General features: G+C 38.1%; 1 protein-coding gene across 1 annotated transcript in view; it reads right to left on the bottom strand.

Annotated features, from left to right (window-relative positions):
- rngtt (RNA guanylyltransferase and 5'-phosphatase) overlaps window positions 1-19,043 on the bottom strand; it is a 136,523-nt gene that overhangs the window by 66,213 nt on the left and 51,267 nt on the right. The window contains exon 10 of the mRNA XM_036147592.1: window positions 6,341-6,520. Within this exon, the coding sequence (XP_036003485.1) occupies window positions 6,341-6,520 (180 nt within the window). The remainder of the gene's footprint in view (window positions 1-6,340; window positions 6,521-19,043) is intronic.

Below are 19,043 nucleotides of genomic sequence, written 5' to 3' on the forward strand. Positions count from 1 at the left end.
CCGGTATTTTAATAGCTTATCTGTGGTAAAGATCTCCAAGTCTTTACCTCTTTACCATCCCCCTAATCTTTAGCTCTCTTCACTGATTCTTCTTCTGATTCAAATCGGGACTCTGGTTGGGTTACTCCAAAACTTAATTACTTTGAGTCCCAAGAAGCATAGAAAAGAAAATTATTGCTTTAAAGCTAAATCTAGCAGGGATGATATCTGGCTAAACTGTATGTTGTTAATTCCTCTTAAACCAGCTGTTTGTATTTTTTAGTGGAATTGGTTCTCTCTTCTGTGACACTGCAGTGAATCTTTCTTACGTTGTCACCTTACTTCTAGTGTGACTTCACTTTTCCACACAGCAGTGATGTGTTGAAACCAGCAGAGTGACAGCATGTTTTAACAAACTCCAAAGTAATTGGACAAACCGACACATTGACAAAAATCCTTCTTCCATCCCTGACGTGCTTTAAGTGGCTGTTACTGTAACTAACTTTATCTCTACATTTTCCCTCCACTGCTGCCTCCAGCTCTGCATTCTGTGGATGAAAGCAAAGTCATTTGGAGGAAGCTTTGGAGATGCTTTCACAGTATGTCATGTGTCATTATCCATCTGCTCTGAGAGACACATTACTTATATTTTTGTACTGTTTGAAGAAACAAAAACTCTTGTTTAAAACTGGAAGGCTTTGGAAAATACGTTTTTCTGGGTTAGACATGTTTCAGCAGGAAACTATTTTAATAGATGTGTATATGCATGTGGGCTGCATTTGTTAGTATGCATAATCAGATTGGAATGCTACAAAAATTATACTTAGTTTACAAGCTCTAAAATTATGAAATAAAGCGATCCAGAAAAAATGTAATCAAAGCAATCATTAAATATAATGTTTATATGCAACATTTACAAAAGTGTAATGTGAAAATTCAAACCCCTTTTATTATGCCCCAGATAAGATCAAAACAAAGGAAGATAGTGGGCACAAACAGCAAAATGGAAAAATTTAGTCCCACAGACTTTTTTGAAAATACTAACCGCACAAAAGAGACATTTTCTAGAAGATGTGTGTCTTTTTACATCTGGCATAAAAACGTACACTACTTTGAAAAAAAAAAGACAGACCATCAAGGCTAAAATAAAAAATGGTAGATGCTTTAGACACTGGACGACATGCCGTAATTGATGGAATCCTTAATTCTGTCGGAAAGTCCTGAGAGGGAATGCTCAACCATCAGTTTGTCACCCCAAGCGCAAGTGTCTCAGGATTAGCAAGTCCAGCCCTAAACATCTAAGAAAAAAATTTAATTAACATTTTGAAGTGGCCTGATCCAAATCTGAGTTAAATTCTGCGTGAGATGCTTCCGGTTGACCTTACACAGATCTTTCATGAGAAAAAACTTTTTTTTTTTTGTATTCAGTTGGTTTTGCTTGGTCTGAAATACTTTTTCCTGTCAATGTATTTTATAGCACATCAAGACATCCCTGAAGCTAAAAAAAATAAATAAATAACAGGTAGAGCAGACTTAAGGCATAAAGATGAAGCGCAGATGTTGGACAGCAGTCCAAAAAAGATTAAAAGCGAGGCACCTGTTGACCTGACCCAAAGAATGCACACTGCCTTCCTTGGGTGAATTAACTGTGCCTGGCAGGCAGAACCAAAGCAGGTAAGCGGAGCAAAAGTAAACGAGTCGCTACAGTCGATAGAGCCGCTCTCTCGCCAGTGAGTTTGACCTTTATTGTATGGATACAGTGTGCATCATCAGTTGTTGCATAATGGCTGGGAGGCTTTGAAGAAAAACTAAAAATTCTCAAGGCTGCGGAGGTAAACAAACATTAGTCACCGAGTCTATGTCATGTGCTCTTCCAAGCGGCATAAGCCCTTATACAACAGACAACATGTTTCCCACAGTGAGTGGGTGCAGGAGCAGCATACAGAGAAAAGACGCAGTTTCTTCTCAAGTCTAAACAGAGGAGGATGCAAGTCCTACAAAGGTCAGAAGTGCATGCCGATTTTTCTTCATTTCTATTTACTTAGTGCCGATAGTTTTCAAATATAGGCAGGATATGAATGATATGCTAAATACACCAACAGTCACATTATTCTCAAGTTTCTCCTTTTAATTGGAAAGAACCAGGCCGTCAGACACCAGTTTGCCTATGTAGTAAATTTGCTAAGATTGTAGCAAGCTCCAGGCTCATATCTCTTCATAAATGTATAGAAAAGTCACAACAAAAAGGCGTAGCTCAGGTCTTAAACAACAGGTGAATGTAACCGAAAAAAGCACACACATTATTGAGACAAAAAACATGGAGTTCTTGCTGTTCTAGCTTTAATATATGAAACCCTGAAAGCTGATCAGCCTGGAGGTCAGTGAACAACAAGGAACAACCTGACTGATGGTTTGCAGCAATGTGACAGGCTGCTAAGGAGGAGGTACTTCCTTCAACTCTGACCAACTTGACCCTGATTCAACATGAACTGGATGACTGACTCTAGAGTCCGGAGATAATAAAGCTCACATATATCAACTCAAACATGTCACAACAACACAAATAACGATGTTTGACTTAAGAAATGATGATGCCCCTAACGAAAGATGGATTTAGTCTATTTAGAGTTCACTTTTTTTAACAAAACCAAGTTTTTAATACTTAAAATTGTTTAAAAATATGCTGGATTGCCTTCAGTTGATGGGTTCTTATAGCCCCTTCACACTGTTGCATGTCTGCCTTGCATCTACAGTGGAGGAAGATGTGCTATCTTGGGTAAATAACGCTCCATCATCGCCTTTCTAGAAATCTAACACAACAAACACACACACTTTGATCTTCAGATAAGCCAGGCTGGCACAGAGTTTTGGGACAAGTCGAGAACTCTGCAGCACAGGCGCCACAACCCTCCCCCCGCAGATCTACAACTGCCAATCAAATATGATAGAAATAACCAAATCATGTTACTTTATCTCATGCATCACACATGCATTGTTATGTATAATTGTTGGATTAAAAAAAATCCTGAGCTTCACTATCACTTTTACTCTAATTTTAAACCTGATTGGAACTAAAACTATCTCACTATGTCGGTTCTTACAGGCATCGTGCCTATTAGCTGTTTAATATTAAAAGCATTCACTAACTTTTAATCTAAACTGCTGTGACAAGGTGACACCCAGGATATAATTGCAAAATTATGATAGGTCTCTAATGCACATCTAATGGAGGATTTGGGGAAGAATTTTACTCTTGAATACAAATACTGATTTTTTTTTAACCATCTCGACACCCTGGGGTCAAACTAAGGAGAGCTTTTTTCCTTTTTACCCTTTTCCGATTTGTTCGCCTAAAGCTTATTTTACTTTAAGGCACAATGAATTAAATCTTCTGAAAGGAAAAAAAACATACATCTCACAATCTAATTTTCTTTGCTTTCAGAGTCAAGGTTATACACATTTAGTTACTACAATGCAGGAAGATATTTCCTGCTTTATAGAAAAGGCAAAGCAAATTTATTTATAAATCACTTTTCAGTAATAAGAAAATTCAAAGTGCTGAGAAAAGGGATAGGTGAAATTACATTTCCTTTATATTCTAGTTTTGAGTTCCTCTCATTAAAACCAGCAACAAAACAAAACTATTTACATATTTGGATGGAAGCCCTTTGTGAAAATCATCACTTGTTACATCCTGAATCAAACAATACTCAATTCTGTTAGGGAACATTGGTTGCAGCCACGTAAGCCCATCCGCAGATAAAATTGACAATACTTTTAAATTCAAAGGGAATATATATGGAGTCTTCAGCTAATTTAACATCCCCCACTAGCAATGGACCTCTATTAAGAATATTTTTTTTCAAACATCAGAGGACAAGGTTAGAATTACAGCATTATGCTACATTACACTAAGAACTACTTTACCAATTAACATTTGGTAAAAGTCATCTTTAAATTAGGGTACTTTGATAACAAACATATACATTGGAAGCAGAATTGATTAGAATATCATAAAAAATTTATCCATTTCTGGGGGGAAGAGTCAGTGCTATAAATGTCACCACACACAGACGGAACTATGGAGGAGCAGGAGAGTCAGTGAAAAAGAAATACAACCATCGTGCAAATGCTAAATGGAGAGGGTAAAGTAAAAAAGAAATTGCAATTGCAAAAGGATTTGAAAATGCAAGGCAAAAATTAAAATGGAAACGGAAAAAGGAATTACCTTCATAAATCTTATTTGAAAAGGTGTGTTCAAATAGGATTTGAAAACACCTTTTCAAACTGCAGTATTTAATAATGGATTAATAAATACATTTTATAAGTTCTCTTTAATAATTTAATTAAAAAATGTGCAATTATTACTGCATTGATGCAGTAATCCCTTCCTGACCAGCTACAGATTAGAGCACTGCATATGCAGTACAGTAGACGCAGATAGAATGTTATCGTCAAATGAAAAGACCCTTAAAACCTATTAGGCTGTGTAAGGAATCTATAGCTCAAACAAAACTGCTGTGGACAACATTTGTTTTCAATACATATATTGTCCATTTTCTACTTGACCCTGAATATTTTACATTTTAACAAAAGTACTTTCCCTACACTCTCCCAGAATAAAACAAAAAAACAATTCCACATGCGTTAGCCAGGACAGTATCTTGCACACCAACAGTAAACTCTAAACCACCTTTGCAGTAATTTAATTTCTTTAAGAGGCCATTTCATTTCTACCTTAATTTTAGAATTAAATGGTACCATAAAAAAGTGTTTAAAGATCCTGTGCATTTTTCCACAAGTTTCTCTACACTTTTCCACCAGATATCCGTGGTTTATTTCATAACCATTAACGCACTGATGAAATTAACCACAAAACTCTTAGACTTTGTGCACGTTACACAACACCACACACAAAATTAACAGCAGAGCAGAAAGGCTCAGATAATAGTGTCGCTAAATGTAGTTATCTTCCACTTTCCAGTCAATTCAATCCATGCAAGAGGGAAAATCCATAAAACACTATCGCATTGTCTTGGTGTGCAAGTTCGATTAAAACAAGAGCTCGTTGTGGAATAAGTGGCGGAAGTGAAGCCAAAAAAATACCCCCAATTGGTGGGGAAATGGCAGTCTAAATGTGTAAGTGAATGAGATGAAAAACAGCAGCTTAGAAACAGACAAAAGCCATCATACAACTCTAGTGCTTGACTGAAATATCCCTAGAAGGAATCTGTGGTCGATATGCCATGAAGTGGAGGTTTGTGCTGAGATGAATTAATGAGCCAGATTCCAGTTACCCTTAGTTAATGCCCCATACAACAGAGACAGGACTGTACAGCGAGCAGATGGCCTCCGAGGGACACAATGGGGCACTCAGAAACCAGACAGCGTACCAGTGACTTCATTTCTAGAATATCTTCATTAAAACGAACCCAAAAACCTGCAGGGGCGATCCTTCATAAAGATTCTTAGAAATGTGGGCAGCACAGGGTTAGACCTGAGGTAACAACACTCCATCTAACAATTGCACAACCGAACAAAAACTTCTAAAGATATCTGGGAGGCTTGGAGAAAAAAAAAATATCCTAAATATCACACCGTCTTTGTAGTTTGATCATCTGTGAGGACACAGCGCCGAGATTTCCAACTGATCTTTGTTCGAGTCAAACACAAAATTAATTGTGCTCTGAACTCCTGCAGCCTTGAGAGAAGGGCGAGAGTACAAACCTTTGAGGAAGGCTTAAAAGCCACTGAGGCGATAAAAGCTTTGCTGCTTTCAGCTTACTGTATTATAACCTCAGCTACAGATCATTTATTTATTTTCTGACGACAAAAAAAAAACAACAACATACCGCCTATGAAAAGGGAAGATTTCTGGTAAAGCTATGATAAATGCTAAAAAGCAGTGGATATATGCCTTCATGTCCACACAGTCAAGACAGATCTAGGCAATGTGTTGTAATCCTGGCTTCCAATCATTTGAGATTGCACCGGATAAGTCCCAGCGGGAAATAGCCAAGGCATCAGACACTCATTTGAGTGCCCCCTTTCCTCTCTTGAGATTGTCCTCTCCACAGGATAAAGGTGCAAAAAATGTGTTTTATCTCTCGCACTGGTCCTTCTCTTGGGACCAATTTGCCCTTGAAGAGCCATTTCCCTGGGAAATAAATTCTCATGGAAATAACTAGGATACTAGTGACAGATTGCATGCGAGGCAAGTACACAAAGTGTTTGGGTTGCCTGGGGTTGTTCATTTCTGTAGGACCAAAAGCAAGGAGGGATTTTAACCGGGTCACATCTGGCCAAGTTAAGGGGAGGGTAATGATTTGGGAGGCAGAAACAGCACGTTGGACCATGTTACCTTGCGGGATGCATTAATGTCGAAGAAGGGCTTATTTCGGACACTGAAGGGCTCCTTGGTTTTGTCGATCTGTCCGATCTTCATTTTTTCCATACGTGGAGAAATGATTTCCTTTTCTATGCACAACAGCCGAATGTTGAAATCACACTGGCCAACAGGCTGTCCCTGAAACACAAAATAAAAATCACATTACTTTAAATCAACACATGAATTTATTGCTATTTTTCCCTTTACCCCCTAAACGGGACAATCTATTTATACTTACATGAAAACGTATGAAAAGTTAAAGGTGACCTATTGTGCTTTCTTCTAAATATTTAGGATAGGTTTATGGGCTATAAACAACATGTTCATTCCATTTTTTGCAAAATCATTCTCAGATGAAGAGATTTCACCTCCCAGTTTCACCTATTTTGAGCTCATTTCAGTATGAGCTGTTTTTAGGGGTCTGTCAATTTTATGCAAATAAAGTTTGGTTCACACGGCAGGATTTTAAAATAGTCGGACGATTTTCAAAGCCTGAGAGACACCACACGTAACAATAAAGAAATCCTAGATAAAACAGGTTTGCTCCTACAGTAAGTGGTGTCCGGTCAAACGGCAAGCTCAACACACGGACAGATTTAACTTAAAATCATTCAGGTATCGGGAAATCTTGTGAATCCTCTCAAGATCAAAAGTGAGTTCAGAGTAAATTAACATGGATGACCAGGAAGAATAATGGCGATAGTTTGTGGACTAATTTTAATTGAGAAGCAGAGACAACGCGACCAGGGGCTCTATGCTTGCTGCACTATAATATGGAAGCGAGTTGGATCTTTTTTCTCTGAGGAAATCCCTCATCTCGCTTTCTGATTGGCTACACGTCTCATTCAACAGGCTGCCTACTCATTTGTCTTCGGGGGACGCCGCACATGCTAGGATATCGGGGCAAGACAATCCAACATGTTGAATATCCACAATTTGTGTTTGGAGCAATCCCAATGTTCTACCGTGCGGACCCGATCACTCTTAACACACCACACACAGCAGGATATTCTCATAAGATTATCTTAAAAGACACGGCGATAATCACTGCCTCTCATAAGGGGGAGATCGGGGGCAAAAGTTGGGCTGGTCGCTCAATGTTTACTCTCGCACTTTATACATGTAAAAATAGCTGCTATCAGATGCAGAACGGTACAACAGAACATCTTTGAGTCAGAGTCGGACCCAGAAACTGAAGAAGTGGAACCTCCTGCACAACCAGCAAAGAAGCAGAAACATTTCTGTATGGTAAGTATCTTATTCCGACAGGGCTCCCTAACAGAGAGTTCCAGAGGCACGTTGAAACCCAAGTTTCTGCAGTGTTAAACTATCCTGTCATATCTTCACAAGTGTCAAGAAACATCAGTCTGAGAGTGTTATGTTTTTATAAAGTGTTTGTTTGTGTAAGGTACTTCTAGGAGGCATTTTGGTTGTTTTAGGTTGGAAGAATCTGAGAAGAAGAAAAAGAAGACGTTAATAGCGCTAGCTTCCCTTGGGGATCTTCAGAGAGGTTGTCACTCATTTATTCCATATGTGTGCAGAGTTTGCTGGTAGAAGGAGGCCAGTGGTGAATCACTCTTTCAACTATTGTCCTAATATCAGCTGATTGAGCTGATATTCACCGGACAATACCTAACAGACCGAGAGTTATTTGATAAACATTAAAGAACTTAAAAACATGCAAAATTACACACCACACTACTACCTGATGATGCATATTCTAAACATACCAGATACAGTCTAAGGCACACCTGTGCACTAATCATGGTGTCTAATCAGCATCTTGATATGGCACATCTGTGAGGTGGGATGTATTATGTCAGCAAAGGAGAAGTGCTCACTATCACAGATTTAGACTGGTTTTTGAACAATAATGGTGATATTGTGTATGTGGAAAAAGTTTTAGATCTTTGCGTTCATGTCATAAAAAAATGGGAGCAAAACCAAAAGTGTTGCGTTTATATTTTTGTTGAGTGTATCATATAGGAAGCACACTGCCACCATCTAGTGGTTGAAGTTATGCCAGATTATGCCATCCATCCACACATAATGTATTTTCTTTGTATAAGATAAAGCCAAATTAACAACCCCTCACAAATATTTGTTTATACAGCTGTACAAAAAAAATCAGGCAGTAATGGGTATCCCATAAAAGGAAAGTAATCAGGAAAAGAATTACAATAAAAACACCAAAACAATCAAGGCAAAACATAATTATGCCAACACATGCCATTAAATCACTCCTAAGAACAGTGTCCAGAACCATGCAGTAAGTCTTCATCAGGTTGTCATGTCACAATAAAACACCCTGCGTACGTAGCTCAGAGGAAGCTAACTTTCTTTGTGACAATGATGAGACACGTCACTGGAAAGTCCCGCTGTTGTCCTGCACAAATAATCCCACTGTTCTGAGCCATCACTGTATCTCAAACAGACAGGACTGCTGAGGCGGAACAAAGGTGAAATTAAACCCTTTTGGTGGAGCTACAGATTGTTGCCACACAAAGCAACACAAAGGCTGAGGAGCTTTTGTTGCTGGTTATGAGTAACACGGCTTGAGCAGAAAATTACATGTAACATATGAGGAAAAACATGACAGCATATTTAGTTTGGGGTGTTAACTGGTCCTAAATGTACACTAAAATCAGCCTGCCTGCTGCAATGCACCAACAGTTGCTGCTAAATATCTTTATTGCTGAATTAACAAAGTGACTCAGTAATATATGACTCAGGTTTTACTTTCATGCTTACATAAAGAAAATCCTAACTTTAATCCATGACAACTTTGACATTCAATATCTGTCAGTAATTATAAGAAGGAAAATTCAAACTCCAAATTAACTGGAATTAATTTCCAAAAAGCCAACTACTTCACGTTACTATAAGAATAAAATATTTGATACGACTCAAACATTTTTCTGTGTATTCCTACATATTTCCGATCACAGAGAGTCTTTTCATATTGAAAAAAAAAAAAAGATAGACCCTTATTAAAAAGCAGGCAAAAAGGGTAAGAGCATTGTACTTTAGCAGGATAAAAGTGGTATTCAGCAACTTGAAACAATACCAATCTCATGGTTTTTGAATTATTAATGCAAAGCAATCGTGTATGTTTAATCTTTTTTAAGGAATATAAAAAGATGATTTTACAAATAATTCAATATTCCCAGAATTACGGGAAATTCAAACTTCATACAAATAAAATAGAAAAATTAGGTGAAACAATAGCTGCTACTAAATAGCTACTAAACCTATGTATCACTAATCAATACTCTCTGATGGGTATCTGCAGGTTCTGTGCTGGAAAAGTGTGAATGGCAGGCATTAGTATTCTGCTCCAACTCTGCGATTAAAGGTCATCTCCTTTCTCAAGAGGATTATATTGACTTTAAATGGGAAGACGAAAAGCAGTTTCCCTCCAGTTAGATGGGGAAGGAAATAGTTGATGATTTGCTAGAATTAGATGTTATTATGAGACTGTAAAGCCTTGAGCTTTAAAGACATTATGCAGAAAAAAAAGAAACTGAAAAAAAAAAAAAAAAAAATCAAAGTATCAGTTTAAATGGTGACCTCCAGCCAGCTGCCCCAATATACTGATCTCAGTGGATCGGTTGTCCAACACTTCAGTGTTTTGGTTATAATAAACTGTAGGCACAGAGATACCTCCTGTTGCCTTAGTGAAGAGATATACCATATTTTTCGGACCATAAATTGCACCGGATTATAAGGCACACCAAATATTCTTCCCAAGTGTGTAATATCACTCTGCCCCTTCACGTACACAGCTCTCTATCCATCTCTCAGTTAGACTGCACTGCCCTGTTTTTAACATAAGACCAAAATAAATGTAACTTTCATGTTGAATTAACTTGCTAGGTTTATTGTTGCTGGCGCATACTACAGGCACTGGGTTGCCTAAAGGCTCCCACATACTCTGGCGTACTGTGCGCATACTGTGAGCTTGGCTGACTATGCCGTAACTCTCCATGGACGTTTTACCCTTCATAGTTGAGCGTACTGTTGCCTGCATTTCTTATGGCAAATTCCTACAATTCAATTCTGCCAGTGGGACGAAGCGGAGGAACGGATAGTAAAATGTGTGATTAGCTAGCTGAACACCAAGAGCTGTTCAGCAGCCATATAAATTGCGCTCTGTACATACCTGTATGCGTGGAGTACACCTTGAGTACTCGAAGACCTCCGCAGAGTGAACTACACCCGAGTATGTGGGGGCCTTTACATGAATGCACTTCTTGTTTTGACATTATAGTCAGGCAGTCTTGTAGACAGCTCAGGGGTCCGATCTGGTAGTGACACAGTGTACCGTAATGCTCCAAATATCTATTGGGCGGAGTGGCTTTGTTGCTAACCAAAGTCGTACTTGCACATTTTAACAGATTTTTGAGCGCATTGTACCACATAAATAAGCACAACAGTAATCATATATAAGGCGCCCCGGATTGTAAGGCACACCATCAATTTCTGAGAAAATTTAAGAATTTTAGGTGCGCCTTATAGTCCGAAACATACGGTATGTTTTTTCAACACCACAGCCACAGCTTGCACATTTATTACAAAAAATAATTTGAAAATTGAGAAACAATTCTTTATTCACCCTTTTGGTTTTTGCTCTTTCATGACAAAGATAACATTTGGGTAGAAAAATTGTCTGCATTAACTGATGAAAGAAAGCTAAAAATGAAATGTCTTCAAATCTTTGCATCAATGAGCAGTTTGGTATGCGTAAATGATAAAATTCTGCCGGAATTGTTGTATGGAAATAATTCATGAGGCCCATATGATGGGCCCAAAAGGTTATGTGGAGATCTGGAGGTCGGGTTTCTTTTGCTTCCAAGTGTAAGCGCCATGAGGATCAAAAGTTCGTGGCATTTCCCATCCAGTGAGCAGTTTATATAAACTTAATATTTTTTTGTGTGCGTGTGTGTGTGTGTGTGTGTGATACTGAATATAAATGTTCACTAAAAAGTTCATAAAATAGGAGAGAACTAAGGGGTGAAGGTATCTTTTCAATAGGCAATATTACTAAACCAAGGCATGTGCCTTTATTTTACATATTTCTACTAAATGTTCAAATATTTTTCTACTTTTGCAAATACAAGACTTAAGTCAATTCCCTTTCAAGATTCCATGACAGTTTGCCCATCCCATTTGAGTAGTGTTTTTATCCCTATAAGAAATGTACAAAAATTTCAAAAATACATTTTGATTTTTAAGCTGCTCGACCCCAGGGGTGTCCCAAATGTGGCAGGGAGGTCATTTGTATCCCTTAAACTAACTGTGCAACTCAGAACTGCAATTCAAGAAATGAGTTGGCCCATCAGCACAGGCAGTTGATGCAGATAGTGACCTTTTATTTTTAATTAAAGCTAAACTATTACAAACAAGTTAAAATCTTACAATTAAAAATGTTGAACACAACCCAAAGTATTAGTCTTTTAATAACCACAATTTTCACAATGCCAATTTTTCTTTTCAGTTGTATTCAAATAAATTTGCAAACTTGAAGACCATCTTTTAAAAACCGAAAACTTTAAACCCTTTTTAAGTTTTGGGTCTACAATGATTGACACATCTGTTTCCAACAGAAAATCTGATAGCAAGCTTTGTGGCGCAGGCATACAAAATATTCCCAATCAAATCTTTGGGTGATTTTAGTTTTCTTTTATTGTAGTATTTTGGCCCTTGAGTACTCCTTAAGGAGTTTTGATTATTTCCTGGAAAAACAGACAATTTAACAATGCACTCAATCACTTAGAAATACAAAGAGAAATTCAAAGAATCAGGGAAAAATATCGAAGAACCCAAGCTCAACAACAGTTTCTAATCCACATGAAATGTTAAATCAATTTCTACTTTGTGTGTATTCATTAGTGATTTTTCTTGTATCATTTTGTATACTCACTGATAAATGACTAAATATTTGCTAAAAGGTCCACCATAACATTTTACAAAAAAATCATGGACTTTTATTTTAGACTGTCCAGACAATGTTGCTTATCAATCTGCAAGCCATGTCTAAAACTTTTTACAGACAAATCTTTTCAATTTAAAAACAATAACTTGCTTGTTTTTCGCACAAGGTGACGGCAGTAACAACACTACTTTCTCCTGGAGCAACAGCTGGTATCATGTCCCACACATTTATTACCATCTGTCAGCTGTGTCATCAGGAAAGGACAAGATGCAAGTGTGGGTGATTCAAGCCTTGTGTTGTCAACGTAGGCTCAAAAGGAAAACACAGCAAAGAAAAATCTTGTTAAGAAAACGTCACTGGGGACAGAACCTCGTTTTTTTTGTTTTTTTTTTCTAAATCACAGCGACATCTTGATTCATCAGTTTCTGTTGTGATTCTAAGGGCTGAATGTGTGTGTGTCTGGGAAATGTATATTTAATTTAGGCATTTATAGTGTGGTTTCACAATGATTGATTTGAAAAACACAGAGGCAGTGTCTGAGAGAAACGTGATTTACCATTTCTGACAGAGTAACAATGAATTTAGATTGATATAGTAAATAGAAATCTACTAAGACATACTTTCATCAGCTCTATATTGATTCCACATTCCCTCAGGAAACTCTGCTCTGACATTACCATTAGGCTGTTTGAAATCAGACTTTAATGGCTAGGCTTTCTCAAGCTTACTTCAGTTCACTGCTTCTTTCACAAGTTTACCAAAATGACTGATAAAGGCGAGGGTGAGTTCACATCCAGAAATTTCCATCAGATTCAAGATTCCCTCAATATTGTGGTGTAATAAAACAAATCCTGATTTAGTTGGTTAATTAAAACAACTGTTTTGATCTGACCCCAGGTATGATCTCACAACCTGCATTAAGGCATATTTAAATCACCATATCAGCAGCTGACGGTTAAAAAAAAGTTAGACAATTTTTATTAACAGAGCATGTGCAATTTGTGCATGGTGCGGTTCTGGCTGCTGGGCTAATATTTTTCTTTGTGTAAATTTTCGCCTTGTCTTTAAACTTTGTGTAGGCCCATAGTCTTTAACATTAGAGTGATGAGAGATAGAGCTCTGTCAGGGAGTGAGACCTGCTGTGGGTTAGTAGATACAACAGACACTCGCATAGTCATTATCTTCACATTTTGATTATTACAGAGGTTAAGGTCAGAGTTAATTATAGACAAAATACCGACAGAGATTTTATCTTTTAAATTACATAAGGAAAGATTATGACAGCAGCCGTGCTTTAACACTGTGTTATTATAGTGCAACAGCAGCCTTATGTGGCTTTAAAGCTGATGACAATAAAAAATAAAAGCATTTCACTTTCTGATGCCTGAAACATGAAAATACGTGGATGAGAAAAGCTTTACTGAGAATTTGACTTAAGGAGAACAGGAAAGAGTTACACAGATATAAATTAGCTTTTTATGAATGGCCCAATGTTGTCATTTATATATTTTTCAAGACAATGTATCATTACAAAAAACAAAGAATGCACAAGAACTAGTTCATTTCAGGATTTAGGATTTAGTTCACGATGCTTAGGTGCTGAAATACAGTTAAAATTTTCCATACCCCTGGCAGATTCAGATGTGAAGCAATCTTTTTATTTTGCCAAAATATTTCCTCCGACTAGAATTAATGTAAATATTTTGGAGTGCCGCCAGAATCCTGACCTGAGAATCTACAGAGGGAGCAAAAGATTAGGGTGATGGTAAGTAAGCCTCCTAACCTCATAAACTTGGAGCTCAGCATCAAAGATAAAAACACTAATGGAAATATGCTAATAGCTCACCAGCATTTAAAAGAAGAGTGGGTCTTATATAATAAATGAAAATGTAACCATTGTTAACTACAAAGGTATGAATAATTTTTAACATGCACTTTTAAAAAAAAATTATTGTAACATAACTTAAAAATATTGTATGCTTCTTTTAAATGGTGTTATTATCTACTGAAAGATACCCAACCCATTTTCAATCAGAAACACACCTTTTGGTTTACTGAAGTTACTTTTAGACCTAAATCTATCAGACTTTTCAAGACTTGGAGAGGTGTTTCACTTGTAATTCACTGCAAAATTATTGCAGTGAATTCACTTGCAATTCTTCTTTTGCAATGAATCATCAGTGAAATTACCAGGGAAAATAAAGAAGAATATGGCTTTTCATAAAATATAAATAGAAAAATTATTCTCAAACATGATATCCTTGGCTTATGAGGTTTTGGGAGACACAGGTGTAATTTCATTTCAGAAATAAACCTATTTCCAGAAGGAAAATACGCTAGAAATATGAATTATTTTATATTTAAAATCTAATATTTTCTAAAGACTTTATTTCATAAATAAACTATAAAATGAACTCAAATTAATTTTCAAACTATAGCCTTAGTTCATGGTGTATAGGTGGAAACTACTGTATTAAGAACTACAGTATATTGATTTCTAAATGTGTGAACTGAACAGAGAACTAGATCTTTTTAGGGGTTAACTAGCATAATACTGTACCTGATCTCGAATGACAGTTGAGGACATCCCTCACTTATATAATTATGGTCCCATTTTTGGAGAGACTTGTCTAAAAAATGTTGGGGGGAAAAAACTATCCCGAGAGCATAAAGGAACTAAATAAATAAAAACATGAATCACGATAAGTAGCAAAACCAAAAAGAAAGGCTGCTTCGGTGTGAGCATGAGGAGAATTAGGAATTTACTGAGAAAGCAAGCAGGGTAAGAAAATTCAATGCCAGAGCTGGGAGTTATACATATTTCTAGATTAACGGCAGCAGACACTGGGGACCAGAACCAACACTGAGACCAATCAACAATGTGCTGCCTCCCATTAGATGTTTCTTGTAAAAACATGTAGGCTATTTGCCCACTCCAGGCACAAAAAAAAGAGTAATTGCGAACACATAGCGTCTCTCCATCTCCTTTCCATTTAAAAACAACATTGTGTGATATGAAAACAAACTTTTTTCAAATGTATAAAAACAATTATTCCTCCAAGGAAGAGTTGTTTTAATGCAGATAACATGCACTTATTTACTAAGATGATGGCTTCCATGAAAAGAAGGATAAGGAAAAAAGCCTTCAGTTTACGGATTTCTTGTTTGCTTTCCTCTAAGTCTAAAGCACTTGAATCAATAAGTGAGCACCTTTCTCAGAGTCAATAAATAACAAAAATCAGTACCAAAGATGATTAATGTAAGTTTTCTTCGCTCAGAAAATTAAAGTCTGAACCAGACCTTGAAAACATCAACTGGCTGCTGTTTTATTCTCCCATCTTCCACCTGTGCCTGTGAGTAACAGTTGGCATCTCTCTCTGGCATGGGATGACAGATTTGTGTTGGAAATGTAAAACTAACAGGTCATAGTTAGAGATTTATGAGAGTGGTCTATCTAGTTACACAATCCGAGATCCTGAAGTGTGATTCTGCTCTTCTATGAGTCACTGCAGCATTGGGTAGGGCTGCCTACGTCCTAAGCGACTTGTTTCTCCCTTTTGAAACAAACTCACAAATAACTCATCCCTACATCGTCACGTCTGCAGATCGCTGCCAGTTTCACAAGGTTATTGAAATGTCTGAAACAGAAGTTTAGATTTATGACTATTCTTTGTTTGTTCGCTTCAAACATTTCATTAACTTTTTAGAAAATGTATCGCATAAATACAAGTCTGCAGCACCAATATCATTATCAGGCCATTATGTCATGTAAAAAGAAGAATGATTGGCTAATAATCACCAATGTATGATTATGGCAATAAAAATAACGTAATTTCTTTCATAAATCTCCAAAACTACACCCTGATGTTAAACATGCAAATGAAATTGAAGACTGATGTCATAACAATGAGCTAAATGTAGATAAAAGCTCAAGCAGAATGCCCAAAATGTTACTCATGAGTAATTTTTGAAACTTGAGATTAAAGTGATGGTTTGCTTGAGGCCCCCTCCCCCATAAAATATGACCTTTTACACTGAACTCATTACACATTGTCAAAAGGAAGAAAGTAGATTTTATCGCCAGAGGCAATATAACCTGGGCATTTCTGGTAGCCACAAAAGACTAATCCATTTTCTGGACCTATTTTACTATATAAATTCAGATGTTATTTCTGAATTCTACCATTTCTAAATCAGTTGGTTTCTGTTTTTGTGATTTGAGGGTTTTGGTATCGGTCTAGGGCCCAACGGCTCTATAACTCAATTATTCTCTTTATCTATTATTCAAAATTAATAATGTTGCCATTATCATATAAAACAACTAGGATTATTTTAACAAGCTGATGAGCCTGATTTCTACACAGCACTGAATTAGTGTTTTTTCTTCCAAATATATATTCTATTTGAAAAGGGATCAAGCACATAAATAAGAGTATTGCTGTACATCATGTGATTATGCCCCATTTATCTGAACTCCTCACTGAGAAGTACGTTATTTTATTGCTACTCAAACTTGATGGCCTGCTGATAGCAGGATTCCGGTACTTCAGTTAGTTTCTCTTAAATCAACAAAGTACCTATGGTTTTTCACAACAAGCAGTGTCTTCAATGGTTATCTGTGTACAACCTAGGTCAAATTGACCAATTATCCAGTTTGGCCCTTTGGTCTCACAGATGTGGAAAGTGGAGGGTTATGTGCGTCAGGTGTAGTAACTATAATCTGCAGATTTTAAATCAGATAATCAGACCAAGTCAAAGATTCCTTCAAAAAAAATTGCTCAATGGATATTTGGAGCATTACGGTACACTGTGTCCTGATCGGCCCTGTAACAGGACACCTGAGCAGTCTACAAGACTGCCTGACTGTAATGTCTAAACTAGAAGTGCATTGACGTAAGGCAGCCTGTGCAGAGAATATGTGCTAGCAACAATAAACCAAGTAAGTCAATTCAATATAACATTCATCCATCCATCATCTTCCGCTTATCCGGGGTCGGGTCGCGGAGGTAGCAGCTTCAGTAGGGAGGCTCAGACTTCCCTTTCCCCGGCCACTTGGGCCAGCTCCTTCGAGGGAATCCCAAGGCGTTCCCTGGCCAGCCGAGAAACATAGTCCCTCCAGCGTGTCCTGGGTCTTCCCCCGGTGGGACGTGCCCGGAACACCTCACCAGGGAGGCGTCGGGGAGGCATCCTAACCAGATGCCCGAGCCAACTACTCTGAGTGCTCCCCGGTTGACTGAGCTCCTCACCCTATCTCTAAGGGAGAGCCCAGACACACTACGGAGAAAACTCATTTAGGCCGCTTGTATCCGGGATCTCGTTCTTTCGGTCATGACCAAAAGCTCATGACCATAGATGAGTAGGAACGTAGATCAGACAGAGCTGAGCCAAAAGGCAAAGCTCTGTCTTCACCATAATGGATCGGTACAGCGCCCGCTTCACAACAGATGCAGCACCAATCTTCCTGTCAATCTCCCGCTTCATCTTCCCCTCATTTGTGAACAAGACCCCAAGATACTTAAACCTCTCCACAAGGAACAGTACATCCTCCCCAACCCGGAGAAGACACTCTACCCTTTTCCAGCTGAAGACCATAGTCTCGGATTTGGAGGAACTGATTTTCATCCCGGCCGCTTCACACTCTGCTGCAAACCGCTCCAGTGAGAGCTGTAGCTCACGCCCTAATGAAGCCAATAGAACCAGGTTATCCGTGAATAGCAGAGACGCGATCCTAAGGTCACCAAAACAGACCCCCTTAGCACCTTGGCTGCGTCTAGACATTCTGTTCATAACTTTTATGGACAAAGGGCAACCTTGGCGGAGTCCAACTTTCACCGGAAACGAGTCCCACTTACTGCCGGCAATGCGGACCAGACTCTGACACCGGTCATACAGAGACCTAACAGACCTAATTAGAGGGCCCGGTACTCCCTATACCCGGAATACCCCCCACAGGACCCCCCAAGGGACACGGTCAAATGCCTTCTCCAGATCCACAAAACACATGTAGACTGGTTGGGCAAACTCCAATGCACCCTCCAGGATCCTGCTGTGGGTATAGAGCTGATCCAGTGTTCCACGGCCAGGACGAAAACCACAATGCTCTTTCCTGAATCCGAGATTTTACTACCCGACGGACCCTCCTTTCCAGGAACCCCGGAAATGACCTTACCAGGGAGGCTTAAGAGAGTGAGACCTCTAAAGTTGAAACATACCCTCCGGTCCCCCTTTTTAAATAGTGTTATATTTTTTCAAGTTTATTTTGGCCTTATGTTAGAAACAGCGCAGTGTAGTCCAACTACTCCTCCCGACAGAGACGGATAGCTCTCTCTCTCAGGAGAGAGCTGTGTACGTGAAGCGGCGGAGTAATATTACACACTTGGGAAGAATATTTAATGTGGTTTATAATCCGGTGCACCTTATGGTCTGAAAAATACGGTACTCTTAAAACTGTTATACAATATAATTCTAGAAAATTGTGTGCAAAATCAGCAGAAGTGTGTAAAAGGGTCTGAAAACTGCCAGCCAACACAAATAACAGGACACAGTTATTTTGAATGTCAAAATTCAGCCTGTGCCGTTTTTGCTCCAGTAAGATAATGTTCATGCAGTAAACAGAGAACATAAATCATTAATAGGGACTGCTTTTGGTGTCAGCTTTTAAATGATTATAAAACATACAGCAGATTTCAAAGGTGTGTGGTGAGAAAGAGAAGAAAAAAAGTCTTAAATTAAACCACTCGG

This window comes from Fundulus heteroclitus, chromosome 15 (assembly GCF_011125445.2).
Source record: "Fundulus heteroclitus isolate FHET01 chromosome 15, MU-UCD_Fhet_4.1, whole genome shotgun sequence".
NCBI classification, from domain to species: Eukaryota; Metazoa; Chordata; class Actinopteri; order Cyprinodontiformes; family Fundulidae; genus Fundulus; species Fundulus heteroclitus.